The sequence below is a fragment of the Carlito syrichta genome, unplaced genomic scaffold (genome assembly GCF_000164805.1).
Source record: "Carlito syrichta isolate Samal-C Ts95f unplaced genomic scaffold, Tarsius_syrichta-2.0.1 Scaffold231387, whole genome shotgun sequence".
Lineage (NCBI taxonomy): Eukaryota > Metazoa > Chordata > Mammalia > Primates > Tarsiidae > Carlito > Carlito syrichta.
Window position 1 is genome coordinate 50,475 of NW_007175483.1, and position 19,592 is coordinate 70,066.

The 19,592-nt window shown below is 37.4% G+C and overlaps 1 protein-coding gene across 1 annotated transcript in view; it reads left to right on the top strand.

The window, feature by feature from the left end:
• Positions 1 to 19,335, top strand: part of LOC103253452 (cytidine monophosphate-N-acetylneuraminic acid hydroxylase) — a 39,011-nt gene extending 19,676 nt beyond the window's left edge. The window contains exons 8-13 of the mRNA XM_008051755.2: positions 5,918 to 6,058; positions 7,238 to 7,412; positions 8,542 to 8,658; positions 14,383 to 14,498; positions 16,988 to 17,084; positions 18,850 to 19,335. Of these exons, the coding sequence (XP_008049946.2) occupies positions 5,918 to 6,058; positions 7,238 to 7,412; positions 8,542 to 8,658; positions 14,383 to 14,498; positions 16,988 to 17,084; positions 18,850 to 18,867 (664 nt within the window). The 3' untranslated portion in view covers positions 18,868 to 19,335. The remainder of the gene's footprint in view (positions 1 to 5,917; positions 6,059 to 7,237; positions 7,413 to 8,541; positions 8,659 to 14,382; positions 14,499 to 16,987; positions 17,085 to 18,849) is intronic.
• Positions 19,336 to 19,592: the final 257 nt, after the last annotated feature.

The window sequence follows — 19,592 nt, forward strand, 5'->3', positions numbered from 1 at the left end:
CAACAAAAATCCGAATATCACATGTTCTCACTCATATAATGGACCTTGAACATCCAATGCAATACTATGAGAAAATGACGGATGGTACTGGGAAACTACGGGGGGGAGGGGGATGGGATTAACAGTAGCAAATATCTGTCGGGGGATGGGAAAACACTTCTTATCTACAGGGTGCCTGAATGAAACGTCATTGTACACCTACCCTTAACTGTACCCCACAAAACCATAATAAAAACTACTGATTAATGAAAAAAAAAATAAAAATAAAAAAAATAAAAGTAAAAAGCATATAGCTGGAAAAAGCAAAAAAAAAAAAAAAAAAAAAAAAATTAGTAAGCCTCTAGTCAGACTAACCAAGAAAGTAAAAAGAGACAAGTGTCAAAGTCAGGAATGAGAGAAATGACATTTCTATAGGCCCCATAGAAGAAATAGATAATCCCATATCTATTAGAGTAGTTCAATTTATAGTTTAAAAATCTTCCAAAAAGAAAAACTGAGGCCATATTGTCCGTGAATTCTAACAAACATTAAAAGAACAACACCAATTTTACATACTCTTTTCCAGAAAATAATAAAGGAGAAAACACTGTTAACTCATTTATGAGGCTGCCATTATCTTGATGTCAAAAGAAGAGAAAGACCTTATAAGTAAACTACAGACCAGGATTCTTCATGAACTAAAAAAAAAAACCTAAAGAAAATTAGCAAACTGAATCCAGTAATGTTTAAAACTAATAATGTAACTAGACCAAATGGAGTTTATTGCAAGAATGCAAAAACTATTTTAATAGTCAAAAATTGTTCAATCTAAACCATAATATTAACAAACTAAAGAATCACATGATCCACCAATTGACACAGAAAAACACTTGACAAGATTCAACATCTACTCATGATTAAATAAACAAAAACAATTCCTAGCAAAGTGGGAATAAAAGAGAACTTTTCTTAACCTCTTAAAAGGCGTCTTTAAAAATCCACAACTAAAATAATACTTCAGAGAAAAACTGAATTTTTCCCACTAAGATCAGGAATAAGGCAAGAATGACTACTTTGTCACTTGTACTCAGCACCTGCTAGAAGTCCTAGTCAGTACACTTAGGTAGAATGAAGAAATAAATGAATACAGATGGGAAGGAAGCATTAAAACTGTCTCTATTCACACATGACATCATTGTCTACATAACTGTCTCAGAGAACCTACAGAAAAAATTTCTAGAAATAATGAATGAGTTTAGTAAAGTCACAGGATCCATAGTAAACATAGAAAAATGAATTTTATTTCTACATACGATATAGAAACAGTGAACATGAAGACATCAAGAAGTTTCAAAAATACAATTTACAATAGCTTCAAGAAATTAAACACTTGTTTATAAATCTAATAAAATATGTGCAGGCTGTATATACTGAAAACTGCAAGACATTGATGAAAAAAATCAGACTCTAGATAAATGGAACAACACACCATGTTCATGAATTGGATGTTTAATATACTTTATATTTTAATTATCCCTAAATGGATGCATAGATTCAGCACAATACCTATGAAAATCCTAGTAGAATTATTTTGTAGATCTGAACAATATCTGAAATTTATAGTAAAGGCAAAGGAATTAATTAGATTAATCAAAACAATTCTATATTAGAATAAAATTGGAGGACGCATACTATCCAGTTGTAAAGTTAGCTATAAAACTGCAGTAATTAAAGTAGTGTGGTATTGGTAGAGGAATAAACACATGCGTCAGTGAAACAGAATAGAGAGTCCAGAAATAGATTCGCACAAATATGGTCAACTAATTTTTAACAAAGATGCAATTTTGGGAAAAGCAAATGCAAAAAGGTAATTTAATGGAGAAAGGGTAGTCTTTTCAACAAATGTTATTGGAGCAATTGGACATTCATATGCAAAAAATGAACCTTTATCTAAACCTCACACCATATACAAAAACGAATTATGGATATAAATGTAAATGTAAAACTGTAAAACTTTTAGAAGAAAATATAGGAGAAAATGTTCGTGATCATGGATTAGGCAAAAGACTTCTTATATATTGCATCAAAAGCATGATCTATTTTAAAAATTAACAACTTATAGTTTATCAAAATTTAAAATGTTTGCTCTATGAAAGAAACTATTAAGAGAATGAAAAGACAAACTACAGACTTGGACAACATATTACATACAAATAGCATACCTGACAGAAAGCTTGTATCCAGAATATATAACAAACTGTCAAGAATGAACAGTAAGACCACGATTTAAAAAAATCACTAATGAGAAAATTTTTAAATGGGCAAAAGATTTTATTAGACACTTGAACAGAGAAGTACTGATGGCAAATAAGCATATGAAAAAAATGCTGGACAGCATTAGCCATTGGGGAAATGCAAATTAACACTGCAGTGGCATAACTATTAGAATTAATAGCACTTTGGAAAATTGACAATACCAAGCAATGGCAAGGATGCAGAGTAATAGGAACCCTCGCATGTTGCTGTTAAGAATGCAAAATGGCATGGCATTCTGGAAAACAGTTTGGCGGCTTCCTTAAAGCTAACTTTACCCTCAGCAGGTGAATGGATAAACAAACTATGGTATATTCATGTAGTGGACTACTACTCAGCCATAAAAAAAGAATTGTTGCTACATAGAACAGTATGGATGAATCTCAAAATCATTGTGTTGAATGACAGAAGCCAGCCTCAAAAGATTACATAACTATAAAATTCTATGTACATGATATTCTGGAAAAGGCAAGATTATAGAGATGGGGGGCAACCCAAGGAAGTTTTGGTGATGATGAACTGTTGTGTTTCCTGATTATGGTGATGGTTACACAAATCTGTATTTGTGTTAAGCATATAGAACTATACCCCCCCAAAAAGTAAAAAAAAAAAACAAAAAACAAAACCCGAATCTCAGTAAATTTGAAAAATTTAAGATCAAGAAAGGCAAAAATGATGATTCTTAGAGGGCACTTTAAGCATGGTAGTTAAAGCAAGCATATTTGTTTAAGTCATATTTGTGACACAATCGAGTTGTATCACATGCACATTTTGTAGAATTCATAATCTCTTGAAGAAACAACATCTACAATACATCCATGCATTTTGTAGCATTTGAAGCATAATTCTATCATTTTAAATACTAAACTCAATGCTATAGATGTATAAACTTTGCTTCTGTAAGAGTCCATCGATTGTATATAGAATTTATTTGATCCTAAGCACATGCAGTGACTCAGTCCCTAGCTATAATGTTTGAGTGAGCAAGTATCATCTGCTTCACCAAAACTTCACCATTTTATGACTCAATTATTGGTAACATTTTGTGGACAAAAGGCAGGGACTGCCTATATGCAGGCATGTGTCATTTTACTATGGGAGTATACTTATCTGTACTTATCTGAATTCATTGGGGAAGAAACCAGTCCTTGAGGTGAATTTCGTGTCAACTAGAGGCAGCAGTGCAGTAGGAGGAGCAGTGTATATGGAATTTAGGTTATGGTCCTAGCACCCTTTTATCTTCTCTGGACTTCATTTGTCTCGTGGTTAAAACCTGACATCATTTTGAAGTTCTTTTTGTATTTGTCACACCGAATTAATTGCTGAATGTGGCCTCTTGCTGGTGTTTCCTTCTTTTTAACCTTGTTGACATTATTTAGCTGCCTCATATCCTTTCTTTTTTTCCAAAAAAATTGTCTTAAGGTTAAAATAGAATTTATATTGATCAGTGCTGTTCATTACTCGTTTGTTCATCATTTACTGAGGAGCACTGTGCTAGATACTGGAGAACTAGAGATAAAATGATTGTTCTCAGAGTTATGGTCTATTGGAAGGAAAAAACAATTATAATACAAAGTGAAGTTTTAAGGCAAGGTAAGAGGATATAGTTGGGGGGAGAGAAAATGACTACTGAATGAGACTATGAAAGCTACGTTTTAAAGAATGAGTTGGCCCCGACTAACAAAGATAAAAGATGCTGCCACGAGAGATAGCAGTTCAGAGTGGTGGTGGTGGGGGTGAGGGGTTGCTTGAGGAGTGCAGAGGAGAGGGGGAAAAGGCAGACAAGGACATACTATGTGGTTTAGATTTTTTCCTGAAAGGGTGGGGAGTCTGAAAGAGAGCCTAGTGAAGAACAGGGATGTAATCAGATGTGTGCACTGGAGAGGTTGAGTTGTCTGTGTGGTAGGAAAGGGAAAGATCATGATGATACTGGAGACCAATTTAACAGCCATTATAATAACCTAGGAGGAAATGATGAATAACAGTAGGGAGTGAGGAGAGAATTCAGACTTGAGAAATATTAAGTAGGTTGAAATACAAGGACTTGGAAAAGAATTGGAGATGGTACTTAATGGGATGCTTTCATTTAAAGTAATTAAAAGCCACACATTTGTGTGTAAATAATTGGCAAATGTTGCCCTCAGTCCTCACAGTACCCCTCTAAGGATGGTTTCTAGATATTTATTTTATTTTTATTTTATATAGAGACAAAGAAGCATCAAGAAAATGCTTTGGGACCACCTCACATTATGTTTTAGGGAGAGTAATTGATAATAACATGGTTTGAGGTGGGGAAAATCAGAGGCAGGGAGACTAGTTAGTGAACCGTTTTGAGGCTAAAGGTAGTAAGGAGGCTGCCTTAAATTAAGAACTACAACAGTGGGAGGATGTTAACAGGTGTAGGAAGGAAAGAGCTACTGACATCTTTAAGTGCAGTGACAGTGTCCTCACTCACGTCTACAGAATTTATTCTGAGATCATGAACAAGGTAAGCTACCTTAATGCTATAAAAGTCCTCCCAGAAAAGTATGTTTTCTTTGTGTATATAGACTGAAAATATCAAGTCTGGGTAATCAAGTTGTAGCTTTAAAAAGTAAAATTCTCTTTAACAGAAATGTCTGTCTGGATAGCCCGTGTTAGATGAATCACAACAACAGATCCTTTTTCTCTGAAACACTCTCTTTCTGCTCCAGCACCCCCACAATCATCTTCTTGTATGACATTGAAATTGATGTTACAGCTTGTCAAAAAAGACTATGGTTTGGAATTAGATATGGGAGACAACTAGCTCTGATCAACAGCACAGTTAGAAACTCAATCACAGGATGAGTGCCAAGTGAGGATGTGTGTCTAACAGGCGGCGTTTTAACAGCTTTGAATGCAGAGACTTTTCAGACTTTACTTCCAAGGTTGGGAAGAGGCCCCTCCTTGTGGCCTCCTGTGAAGGCTGGGCCTTCTCTAGCTGCACAGGATGTGCTGGACTACTGGGGAGAGGAGGGGCCAGGTTGACCACTAGTGGTGTGGCCTTGGGAAAATCATATGACCTCTTTAAGCCTCGGTTTCCCTCTCTATAAAATGAGCACAATAATAGTAGCTGCCTATAGGGCATTGTGAAGATAAAATCAGTTCGTTCATATCAAGCACTTACCATAATGCTTACCAAAGAAGATTTAATGAATCGATATAGTTAATTAATGTTAAATACAAACATGTGCAATCCTCACCTATTTACAACAATCGGTCTCGGTATATCTAACTTCAGTTCCAATCACTTTACTTTTTAAAGTTGCGGGGTACAAGTCAGGAATAGTTATACTTGACAGCAAAGTATAAGTACGACTTTCTTTGACTATAATTCTTTCTTGGTTAAGGATATTAGCCAGTATAGTCTCTTTCTCTCTCTCTCTCTTTTTTTTTTTGAAAGCAGGATTTATTGAGAGGACAGAAAAGCTCCCACAGTGGGAGGGGACCCGAAGGGTTTGCCCAGTCTCTATTTTTCCATGGAGTACGTGGAGAGGGGTTGGGAAATGCGAATGTAGAGAAAACAAAAAAGCCTGCCATTGTGCTAATCAGACCATGCATTTGAGAATGAACTTGCTAACATGGGAATGTTCTTATTTCTTAGGTACATTAAGGAAACAAACACCAAAAATGACCCAAATGAACTCAACAATCTCATCAAGAAAAACTCTGATGTAGTAACATGGACCCCACGGCCTGGAGCCACCCTTGATCTGGGGAGGATGTTAAAAGACCCAGCAGACAGGTATGGCTAAAATTTTTATTTATGATTTTTTTTTAATGTCATGAGAAAATGAAGGACTCATCTCTGGCCTCTTGATAGGTCTCTATCTTGTTTGTTATGCAATAAGATCCACGCATCACTTTTTATGTCTTACTATTTAAACAAAATGAGCTATCCAGTAAGTATTTCTCAAATCCTGGGGAAAAGAAGACTGAGTTTTTTCCTAAGTTTTTCACCATATATAATAGTTATTCAAATGTTTTTCTCATCTTAGACTCGAGAGTAAAGAGTGAGGAAGTTTTTTTCTTGTTTTGTTTTGTTTTTATGAAGGACCATTGCTACAGCTCAAAAATAAGTTATTTTATGTAAGTAAAAAGCAAGCAAGTTAGTTTTCATGTCAGTGCAAACATTATTCCACTGCTTATTCCATAGATAGCACAATACATACTGAAAATATAATTTAAAAAAAGTTAACAACCAGGCATGGTGATTCACGGCTGTAATTGCAACACTTTGGAGGCCAAGACAGGAGAATTTCGTGAGATCTGGAGTTTAGGACTAGACTGGGCAGCATAGTAAGACCCTGTGTCTAGAAAAAGAAAAAAAAATAACTAGGTGTGGTGACATGTGCATGTAGTGCCAGCTACATTGCAGAGAATTCCACGATCAGATAAAATTGCCCATCCATCTGTTGGCTATGCTTTGATTAGTATACTAAAAGCACCATATATTAGAGACACAAAATTTTGGGAATATCTTGAAGATAAGCTGAAGTCATTCATACACTCAACAAATATTTATTGAGCACCTGCTATGTACTCAGTCAAGGTTGCTACTTTCATCAAACTTATATTCTGATTAGAGTGAGGAGGCAGGAATGTGCAGGTATCTACAAAGTCCATATGGCCAGATTGTATTCAGCATTTCCATTATTTAGTTCTTTGGACTAAAATGGTCCAGAGCCGTGGTGTTCAAGCCCCGCCCCCCACCATAAACTTTTCTCTTCAATTAAAATCTGACTTAAAAACCTGCTGCACTAAACAATTAAAAGGTGCTTCTTTGGCTTAGGCTATAGTGGGGCCCCTGAGAATCATCTGAATAGAATCAAAACTACTAGTCTGGCTGACTTTTGCTATTTAAACTTTTGTCTTCATTACTTATTGCTTTCTTTCACCATTCTTATACCTTTGTGTCTTTAAGCAAGGGCATCATAGAGCCTCCAGAAGGAACTAAAATTTACAAGGATTCCTGGGACTTTGAACCTTATTTGAAAATCTTGAATGCTGCTATAGGAGATGAAATATTCCTTCACCCGTCCTGGATAAAAGAATATTTCACTTGGGCTGGATTCAAGGATTATAACCTTGTGGTCAGGGTATGGTATTAAGTACTATTTGTCTTTGCTTTCTTGAGTAATGTAAATATGTGAAAACCTCTTCATTTTCCAATTTGCTTCTCAGTAAGCATACCCTAAACCCTACCAACTGCCTAACAAGAACAGATTTCATAATATCAACAATCTCTTGTTGATTTATGGAATGTTCTGACATCCAGCATAGTTTTTCTTTTGGATCATCTTTTATCTCATATTGCCATGCATTTGTTGTTGTTTGTTTTTGTGTTTATGGGTGTTTTGGTTTTGTTTTGGCAAGGGAGGAACAGCTATTTAAACTGTGGTGTTAGAAGGTGAGATCCACATAGAGAGGTGATTACCTGGATTAAGGTGAGATAGAATAGAAGCAGGTAACTCATTTCTGTAGCTGTGTGGAGGCCAAATTGCACAAACCAAGAAGTAGGCCTAGTCTAGAGCTTAATCTAGTCCCAACAAATATGCACAGAGCCACAAGCCAAGAGTTCAGGTTATAACCTGGTCACCAAAACTGGAGGGTTATATCCAAAAGCAAACATGGACCAGGAGTAACCGCAAAGTCGGTGAATAGCTAGCCACCCTGATTTCTATGAAGTGCCTGAAGTTGTGCAGGGAAACAAAGCTTATGGATGGCATCTGGAAATAGACAGTACTCACATTCTTGGAGAAAAGTACTGGTTACCTTCAGGAATGAGACCTATGCCCAGGTTTACCTTTCAGTTCCTGAACATTAATGCCAGGCAACATTTGCTAGTCTCAAAAACAGTATTTCCCAAAAACCTACGTGGGGTGTCATTGGCAGTCTGTGACAAGTTTTTGCTGGTCAGTAATGAAGTAAGTAAGAGAGTACATATACATGTTAGTACAAAGATGCCAACTCTTTCTTCTTGGAATGAATTTTTATTATTCCATGCTTAGGTCCTTTCTGTTGGAGGGACGTTAAAACATTCTTCCTTTAATGCAATAAAATGATAGCAGCTGTAAGATTTTTCTCAAAAATCTTCACTACTACCTTCCAATTTATTGGTATTATCTATCATTTAAGGGCATTTGAATCTTATATATTCGAATTTTTAAAGACCATGACCACCTGATTAATATTCTTCTTCCCTTTACCATGTTGTCATTTGCACAGATGATTGAGACAGATGAAGACTTCAACCCTTTTCCTGGCGGATATGACTATTTGGTTGACTTTCTAGATTTATCCTTTCCAAAAGAAAGACCATGCCGAAAACATCCCTATGAGGAAGTAAGACGCAACGCTGGTGGAAGTCTTCCTTCCTTCCTTCCTAAATGAGCTCTTTATAATAATTTTAGATTTACAGAAAACTTGGAATGATAGTACAAAGTTTTATCCATATCTCATATTACTATGGTACATTTGTCACAACTAACAAACCAGTTTTGAAACATTGTTAGTAACTAAAGTCTATACTTGCTTCTTTTTGAGCTATTCCAAAAACCTGCTCAACCTAAGCAGTTGTTAGACCTGCAAACATTATCTCTGCTTTCCTTTTCCTTCTGTCCAGAATTGTCTCTTCCCCAAGTGAATCTAGTAGGTGTCTTTGGAAAGGGAGTTAAATCAACATAAACCAATTTTGAACAAATGCCTCACCTGTGGCAGCATGATATAAAGGAAAGAGCCTTGGCTTTGGAGACTTTGTCAAGATTGGGACTGGTGCCCCTTCCCTGTGGACCATGATTACAGACTGTGAAGCTTTGAACAGATGATTTAACCTGCCCAAGCTTTGTTTTCTTGTTTACCTTCCATAGGGTTTGTTTCCACCTTACCAGTTTGTTGTGATAGTCAAATGACATAATACATGTGAGCGTGCCCTGTAATATTAAACCTATATGAATGCAAGAATCATTAAATAAGTTACAGGATATACAGTCTGCTTTTAAGTTTATTGTACATGTCATTTAAATGTGCAAAGCCCTAATTATAGAGGTTTAAATATACCTTCATGTAATAGATGTGTTCTTAAGCTAATTTTAATTAGTTGACATATTTTATGTTTAGTGAAGTACTTGCTATTGAAGAAATCCTATGTTGAAACTTCAGTAAAACCAATAATCTACTACCTTAATTTATGGGTCTTAAAAAATTGCGTTTTGGCTGGGCTTGGTGGCTCATGCCTGTAATTCTAACACTTTGGGAGGCCAAGGCAGGAGAATCAATTGAAAGGTCAGGAGTTCGAGATCAGCTGGGCAATACAGTGTGACCTTGTCTCTACAGATTTTTTTAAAAAAATTAACTGGGTGTGGTGGCAGGCACCTGTAGTCCCACCTACTCAGAAAGTTGAGGCAGAAAGATTGCCTGAGTCGAGGAGGCCGAGACTACAGTGAGCCATGACCATGCCACTGAACTCCTTCTGGATGACAGACTGAGACCCTAACTCAAAAAAAGAACAAACTAGATTTTTGCATATAAGAAAATCCTGTTTGAAGCACTATATAGATGATAAACAGGCTTACAACCATTTTAAGCAAAATGAATCTTTGCATTTATTGCTTTTTATATCAAATACTTTTCTAGATTGCTATATGCTAAGCACAGTGTTAAACACTTTGCAGATATTAAGTCATTTAATCCATCAACAGCCCTATGAACAGCTATTACAATCTACCCCATTTTATAGATAAAGAAACTGCAATTCTGAGGGGTGCGCTAACTGGCTCATGGTCATATAGCTAGTAAATGGTGGTGCAGGGCTTTTAACTCAAGCAGTCTAGCTCTACAATCTATGCCATTAGCCACTGTGTTGCCTCTCAAATCTGAATTCATAAAATCTATGAATTAAGGTGTCTGTTAGACTTTTGTTTGTTTGTTTTTTTGTTTTGTTGTGTTTTTGTTTTTTTTTTTAAATTGGAATCTCACTCTTGTCACCCAGGCTGGAGTGCTATGGCACACTTACGGTCACTGCAGCCTTGACCTGCTGGGCTTAGGTGATCCTTCCACCTCAGTCTTCCAAGTAGCTGGATCTACAGACATACACCATCATGCCCAGCTAGCTTTTTTTTGTTTGTTTGTCTTTGTTTTTGTGATATATTATAGAGATGAGATCTCACCAAGTTGCCCAGGCTGGTCTCAGGCAATCTTCTCACCTCGGCCTCCCAAAGTGCTAGGATTACAGGCTGAGCCACCATGCCCGGCCATCTGGTAGACTTAAAAGAGATTCACCTTTGACATTTTTAACATAACACATTCATTTAAAGTATTTAATTTGAAAAAGTGTCACTTTTTCACAGCTTATCATGATGCATCTGCCAGATAAAACAAGCAGCTGCTGTTACAGATATAAGTACCCTGTAGGGTAAACCATCCTGCCTGCCATGTGCATGGTGGGGTGCAATGTGACTCAAGGGCTTTTATCTCCCAGAGGGTTTTAGTGGACATTCTGTATGCTGAAGTTTGTTTAAAGAGGCTATGCCTATTCTTGAAAGAGCGCCTCTTCTTGCTACCTGGAGTCCTCTCACGTTGCCTCCCGTCTCCAGCTTTTGGGGGAATTAATTTATCACAGAAACAAAGAACAGAGTTCCATATGTTCTCACTCAGAAGCAGACCTTGAAAAATTAAAATGCTGCAAGAAAGCGATTGGCAGTAGTGGGAAACTGTCGGGGGTGAGGGGGTTGGGGGTGGGATTGGCAGTTGAGGGAAACTGCTAGAGGAAGGAGGGGCATCAACAAGGGTACCTGCATGATCAATGTTTATATACCTAACTCTGAATTGTACCCCACATCTTTATAATAAAAATTTTAAAAAATAGAAAACAGATGCCAGGCAGATCCTCTTTTGTTTGTAGATGACTTTTAAGAATTGAGGGACTCATCCATGTTTACCAATAACAAGACTTTTCTCAACTGTTTCGGGGCTTCCTTGAATAGGTGTAGGATTTGTTATCCAACAGGCTTTACTTGGAGGCAGGGGTTACACACTTCAGTGCTCACAGACTGTCCAAGGCACATCTTGTAAACAGGGGAATCTGGGTGGGGATTTTAAGCAAAATGAATTGTTGCATGTAATGCTTTATATATCAAATGTCTTTTCTGACTTGCTACATGTTAAGCACAGTGCTAAACACTTTGCAAATACTGTCATTTAATCCAACAATAACCCTATGAACAAATACTACAATCTGCCCCATTTTATAGATGAAGAAACTGTAGTTCTGAGGCACAAGATAACTGGCCCACGGTCTTATAGCTAGTAAATGGTGAAGCCGAGTAGGGATCGTGTCAAATGGAAAGCAAATGCTGTATCAGATGGGGCCCCAACTGATTTCTAAGTTTTTCAGAGAACTTGGACATCTGGATTTTCATGCGAAATACCTGGATTTATAAATGTAGGAAACTAAAGCAAGTTTTTTTATTTTAAAGATGTGGAGTACATTTCAGGGTTAGGAATACAAATGTTCATTATGCAGTTACCCCTGTTGATGAGGTGTGCCTCTCCCTCCCCTGGCAGTTTCCCTCAACTGCCAATCCCACCCACCCCCCCTTCCCTAGCAGTTTCCTACTACTGCCAATCCCTTTCTTATAGTGTTATGATAACTGTTCAAGGTCTACTTATGAGTGAGAACATATGGTACTCTGTTCTTTGTTTCTGTGATAGATCACTGGGTATGGTAGACTATAAATCCACCCAAGTTGCTGCGAAGTTCATATGTTTGTCCTTCTTTGTGACTGCATAATATTCCATTGTGTATACATAACGCATTTTTTTATCCAGTCCAGCTTTTAAAGGACTATAGACTACATCAAACAAGAGTTAGGCTCTATTTGCCAGGGGATCACCAGTATGCTTTAAGCTATGAAGGGGGAGAGGAGCCAGCTAGCAGGGTAGGGGACCCCTAAGCGCCAAAATGTGGTGGCCCTCGCTCGAAGCATCACAAATATAGTACCTGTCCTCATTCTCCCCCCAAAACTGATGACATTTATTCAGATATCTATCTGCATGTATTTGGCCCAGGAGTCATGTGCAGGAGTAGGGAAGGGACCAGCTGTCTCATGGACATACTTTTGTATTTGTCTGTCCTTGCTGTCATCCACAGTGCCTACCTCTCTTTCTCTGCATCTGTGAATGCCCCTCCCATTCTCATTGGGATTCTGCAGCCTCTGCCCTGCTTCTTCACTTTCCACTGTCTACAGGCTTTCTAGATTTGCATAATTCATGGAAATTCCCTGATTGTCCCTGACTCACTTCCGTTTCTCTTTACCGTGGCAGTTTATTCCTTTATCATTGCTTTGCAACAATTTAGTTGGATCCAAAAACACAGAGGAGCCAGGTTATGCATGCAGTTGGTTCATCATTATGAACCAGTAGTCCTCTCAGTGCCAGTGACATGCCCTTTTGTTTTCCTTCTCTTTCTGACTAGTCTTCTGTATTCTTTCAGAGTCCTCTTTCTTCAGCTACCACTTAAGTCTCTTGTTTTTCTCTGGGATTCTATGCTAATTCCACTATTCTTCTCAAGTCCCTTCTTGGGTGAAGTCATCTGCTAGCAGCATGTATCTGCTAATGAATTGAAAAGTCAACATGTCCAGCTCAGACCTTGCCCTGGCTCCCTCCTATATGGCTAAACTTTGCATTTGTAATAATCAACTGCCTGCTAGGTATCATCACATGGAATCAATACTCAGAACCTCATTTCAACTTGCTCCAAGTCCAGCCCCTCATCTTTCTACTCAAAACATTTTTTCTCTTTTTCATCTGACTGCTGGCAAAATCATTCCCCAAGTCTGCCAAGAGACAAACAAGGGAGTAAACTTTGACTCTTCCAATTTCCCACATTGCCAGATATACTCAGTCACCAAGTTCTTACTATTTTGCACCCCAAATATTTCTCAAATTTACTCCCGATTCTCTATGTATTCCTCTCCACACTGAAAGGCCAAGAAAGGGCATCTATTCTCCATTGGAAGGAACTAGGTCTCAGTACTGAACCCTTAGCTAGGCAGACCTAACCTGGTCAGATTAAGGTCTGTTGACAAAAGGAAAAATCCTCTGACCTGTGCTTTTAACCCTGATTCACACTGGATATCATTGTTTTATAGAAATGGTACAGGAAAGGGAAATACATTCAAAATGCCATGTGTTATTTAATAGCCTGCCATTTATGAAGTTTGCCTTTACTGGCATTAGCATGGTTTTTGCCAGGGAAAAAAATAATGTCATGCAGATACTGATAAAGCTCCCATAAACCTTAACACGTGTGCTGATGGATTGTTAAAACCATGTCCAATCTCAGGATAACTTCCCTTTATGTTCTTTATATAAATTATCTCTATTTTCCTTACAGCAGTCCTGTATAATAGAGAAACTGAGACTTAGCAAGCTTAAGGTCAAAAAATTAGTAAGTGTAGGGCTGAGACTCAAGACCATCTCTTCTTGTCTCCTAATCCTGTGCTCCTTTGACTATGCAATGGCTTCACACTCAGGAGTTGGGATTCTTTAAGGGTAAGGGTCTCAACTGTGTGATTTAAGGTAATTCTGCTTGCCTCTGAACATTCAGGTAGAGACTTGAACACTCCACTTTCAGAATGACATTGCAGACATTTATTGAACACTATCTATGTTCTAAGTGTTTATATACATTGACACATTTAATCCCATAATAATCCTATGAGGAATGTTCTATTATTGTCTTTATTTTATGGATGAGGAAACCAAGACACAAAATGGAGACCAAGGTCACACAGCTAGAATCTGGATTTGAACCCAACACAGACTCCAGAATCTATTCTCTCAGCCTCTATGCTCTTGGCTCTTCAGCTATTTCCTGTTTCCCTTCCTTTGGTTTCTGCTGCACTCAGCTTCTTTTTCTCCTCAGCATGTGCTATCTACTCCAAGAGACTTCTCTCCTTGTCTCTCCATGTCCCTGCCATCATGGGCAGCTACTTCTTTCCAGGGACAGGAGGGTTCAACTTTCAGCTTCCTGGGTCGTCCCTACTAATTGTTCCATGTCTATTTCAGATTCTTAGCCGGGTGGATGTCATCAGACATGTGGTGAAGAATGGTCTACTCTGGGATGACTTGTATATAGGATTCCAAACCCGGCTCCATCGTGATCCTGACATATACCATCACCTGTAAGTCTGAAAACATCGGTCACACTCTAGGATTTATTTAAGCAGAGTCAGTGACTGCCCCAGCATCCAAATTCTGACTTATATGTGAGATTCCTTGATTAGAGCTTCATTCTTTTGGTATAGTTTGTTGAAAAGCAAGTCAGGTAGGAGGCATAACATTAAAGAGTCATTTATGCATTCTTGTGAATGTGTGCTTGATCCTTTTGGGAAGTGGTTTTTGGTCTAAGAAAGGGAAATATATTATAAGAGGGAAAGGATGTGTTTGCCAAGACAAGAATGAGGAGAGGTTATTGAATTACTGTGATCTCCCATTTCACATTTTCACCTGTGCCCAACCCTGAACATGAATTTGGTAGACTGAGTGGTTTAGGGGACTGATCACCTACACTTCAAAACTGTGTAAGTCTTTAAGGTCATATTTGGAATATTTGAGCTAAAATCTCAGAGGATAATTTGCCATTTTTATATTTGTAAAATAATTACCAAAGGAAGGAGCTATTTTTCTTATTACCATAGATCCTTTGAAAAATGCAGAAATATAATGTTTAAATATCAATCATTTAAAATGTATTAACAAAACTCACTATCTAGTTTATACCCTGAGCTTGCAAGGACAGGCATTTATTAAAATTTCTTTTTTTACTTATTTATTTTTGAATGTTTTAAAATTATATGAAAAAATTTAAAGACTGTAAAAGAATTTAAAATTAAGGAAGTAACTCCACAGGCACCTCTCAGGAAAGCCTGTCTGTTTCTTGCTCCTCCCTCAAGCCATTGTTAAGGTAACTGTTGATAACGGTTCAGTGGTATCCTCCCAGACCCATTTCCTGGCATATCAACATTTCTCTAAATATATTGCTTTAAGGGCGGGGCTCAGTGGCACGTGGCTAAATCCCAGCACTTTGGGAGGCGGAGGCGAGAGGATTACCTGAGTCTAGGGTCTCAAGACCAGCCTGGGCGATTTGGTGAGACTTCATCTCTACAATAAATTTAAAAGAAAAATTAGCTGGGCATGGTGGTGCCCATCTGTGGTTCCAGCTACTTACAAGGCTGAGGCAGAAGGATAGCTTGAGCCCAGCAGATTATGACTGCGGAGGCCATGAGTGTGCGATTGCACTCCAGTGTGGCAACAGAGTGAGACTCCAACTCAAAACAATAAAAATAAATAAATTTATTGTTTTAAATAAAATTTCCCATAGAGTTGGTGGGGGAGAATGTTATTGTTCCTCTTGTTTTTAAGCAAGCCTGGTACATTTGTTCTGCAACTTGTATTTTTTACTCATCAATGTATCTTAGGCATCCCTCTGCATTGGGACATGTGGGTCAGCCTCAAACCTTTTAATGGCTGTAAAATATTCCAAGTTATGCTCATTTTCAGCAGAGCTTATACCTGACTTATTGTTCTGGAAAAAGAGGAATGTGACAACCTAGGGGAGTGGATTCTGGAGATTTTTATTTTCTTAAGAGAATAATTTCATCTTGAAAACTTCTAGGCTATGATGCTAAGTACTATCTGGTTATATTGTGTTTTGATAACAATGGTCATAAATATAAGAGGATGCCATCATGAATCTTGGGAGCCAGTCATAGTCCACTTTATCTTTGTTGTTCTTAAAATGGGATTTGTGAGTTTACTAAACATTTTTCTGGTTATAAAAATAACATATATCAACTGAAGAAAATTTGTAAAAATATTTTAAAATACAAAAAGTAATAATAAACCCACAAATAATCCCACCACCCAGAAAGAACAATTAATATTTTGGTGTCTAGTTCACCATTCTTTTTCTGTTTATAAGCACATATACATGTGCTTCTTATACAAATAAGCTAATGCCATACATACTTTTATACCTGCTATTTATCAGAGCAACTTTCCACATTGTTTTGTGTACCCAAATCATTTTTAATGCCTGCCTATCTGATACCAGAAACCTGTATTCATACTTTAACCAATCTGTGATTGATCCCTAAGTTGTTTCTAGCTCTTCAATATTCGAAAAAATAATCATGTAGGCAAATTATCATGTAGCTGTATCTTACACACATTCATTTCCTTAAGATAAATCCATAGGAGAGTGGAACTGCTGGATCCTAGGCACACAGTGTTTAGGCTTTTGGTACACTCTGCCAAATAGTTCTTCAGAAAACCAGTTCATCTTTTCATAAATAACTCGTGAGAGGACACAATTACCTGCACCTTTACTACTACTAGCTCCTAATGCTTTTGTGTATAGCATATAAATCTAGATATGGGAATTTCTTTAAAGCTAAGCACGTTGTAGTACTGTGTCTTAAAAATAGATAGTCATCACGTTTTAAGGGTCTGCCTATATTCAACAACCTGAAAATTTTAAGCTACGTGAAACAGTAGAGAAATGCTATCTCTTGGGGAGAGCTGTGCACCAGGTACCAAACAGATCCTGACAAAGCAATAGGCATGGAAGTTACCAAAACATATTTCCCTGCTTTATTTATCTCCCTTACAGGTTTTGGAATCATTTTCAAATAAAACTCCCCCTTTCGCCACCCAACTGGAAGTTATTCCTGATGCACTGTGAGCAGAGTGGGTCTGGGATTCCACAGGTAAGGCATCCTGTGGGTTGGGGAGGCACTCTCCCATGCATCCCATGACACCCTCTTTGGCACCTAAATTAAGCAGGCGCACTGCCTGTCAGGAAACCTGACTTTCAGAAGATTGAGAAAAGCTAACATTGCAAGAAGAACATTCAAATTTTAAAATGAGCAAATAAAACAAATAGTGAGTTCATTCAGGCCAAAGTTCATAGAATCTTTGGTCTGGTTCAGTTGAACATATAACCAATTAATAAATAAAATAAAAACTATTCCAGGATGTCAGTGTTTAGAACGTAATCTTGAGCACACAAGGAAAAGCAGTAACAAAAACTGAAGAGACAAAAACGGAAAACAGAGAGTAAGATGGAAAATATCATCTCCCCATTTCCAAAGAACTTCTCCTCTTTTGAATTGATGAAGATCAGCTGGTCTGGCACAAATTAGATTTGATATTCCTTCCTACAGCCCAAGATGTGAGTCTATTAAGTAAATTACAGAACCTGTGTCCTCATGCTTGTGATCAAAAGAACCATAAAATATTACTACAAAGATATCAAACTCCTTGGCTCATGCATTAGTTATATATATATTCATTTATTTATTACACAAACAGCTATCCCATTGCATTGTATTGCCACACTCTGTCAATCTTCTTCCCCAGTAGACACTGAGTTTCTTAAAAGTAGAGTCTGTTGAGGCAAACTCTCATAAGCAATATAATTATTATCCAAACTGAGTGTCAGAAATTCTGAGGAGAGAAAGATTACATCTGACATTTTGAGATGACCAGGAAGAACACTGTAGAGAGGTAGGATTTGGGGGAGCAAGGGTTAGGGAATTAGGGCAGTGGCTTAAAGATGAGGGAAAGTTTTTTAATAAGCTGAAATAGGTGGGAGGGATGGTAGGAAGAATATTCCAGACAGAAACAGTGGTGTGAAATGAAAAGGTAGAAAAAAGCAAGGTGAACGTGAGCAATGGCCAGTCTTCCTGGTATGGCAGAGAAGTAAGGAAAACCAGGAAATGTGCATGAGCGGGAACTGGGAGATTAAGGAGAGTCGAGGGCTCAATGCAGATGCTGAACAAGTTCGTAACTTGTAAGAAAGCAGAAGGCATGAATGGTAAGGAGGCAGAAGATAGATAGAATGCCAACTTCAAGGTTTTAGAGGTGAAGCAGTTCTGAAAGGAGCCAGGGGAAAGGTGCTTCTTTATAAGTAGGTAAATGGATTGGAGCAGAGATGAAGGTAACAGAAATTGAGAGTCAATGTGTGTATTTGGAAGTTGCCTTATCAAGGAGGCAATCAAGTATGGCAGTCAATATCTCAGACTTGGATTATGACTTCTTGAGTTAAAATTCTGGCTCTGTCACCATCCATATGACCTTGAAAAATTACTAGACCTCCTTGTGTCTCAGGTTTTCATCTGTAAAATGAATATAGTAATAGAATTTACCACACAGTGTTGTGTTATAGGTGTAAGGCGTGTCTGGATGAGCAGCACATGGTAAGTGAATAATAGACATTAACAGCATCAGCCTTATGAAATAAACAGGAGAGTCATGCAACCCATGTAACTTGGTAAATCCCAAAGAACTTGAGAGAAGAGACATATTCCAGTTTACATTCCAGTTCTAGATTCTCACTTACCTTAAAGCATCATGGACTATATAGCTTAAACTAAAGAATAAGAATTAATATTTGCCTCAATGCAATAAGAAAATGAGAAAGTATTAAAATGAGATTCATAGTTATTCATTAATAATATCTTTAATTCACAGGAATGCAAAGCAGCATGAAAAATTCATGAATTCACTGATCAATTAAAAACAAAACTTAAAAAACCAAGTGTACTATTGTTACATCTTGAACACAAGAAGTTTATACCAAAGAGACTATGCTTTAAGACTTCAGTAATGGATCAACTATATGTTGCAGCTATGATGTATTCGAGATTTATTTTCTGATTATCTATCCTACCTCTAATTCTGAAGATATAAGAATTCTTTGCTGGAATTTGTCTTCTGAAATATCTAGATTCATACTTGGTAATAGAATCTTATTTAAATTAACATAAATAAGGTTTGATTATTCTGGCTCATATCACTCATTATGCATAACAGAAATGCTTGGAATTCAGGGATTATATTTTGTGATTTATACTATATAGTAAATGATTCAATTTTCACTGAAAATAAATTGAATGTATATCAACATATGTTAAAATACCTATGATGAGCAAATTAAAGATTATTTTAAAATGTGAATTTGTTTTCTCACCACCAAGTCTGTATCTCAGGCTGTCTTTCCAATTCTCTCCTTCTGACACCCTGACTCCAACAATTCCTTGATATCACCAGAATCTCCAACCCACTGACCCAACATCAGCCCCTTGGGTCCTCACTTCCCTTCTTACTCTTCTTCCTGTGCATACTTCATGTCCCCCGCTCTCTTCCTGTCTCTAGTATCTTGTGTCTTACTTCCAACCCAAATGAAAACAAAACAAAACAAAAACATGAAATCT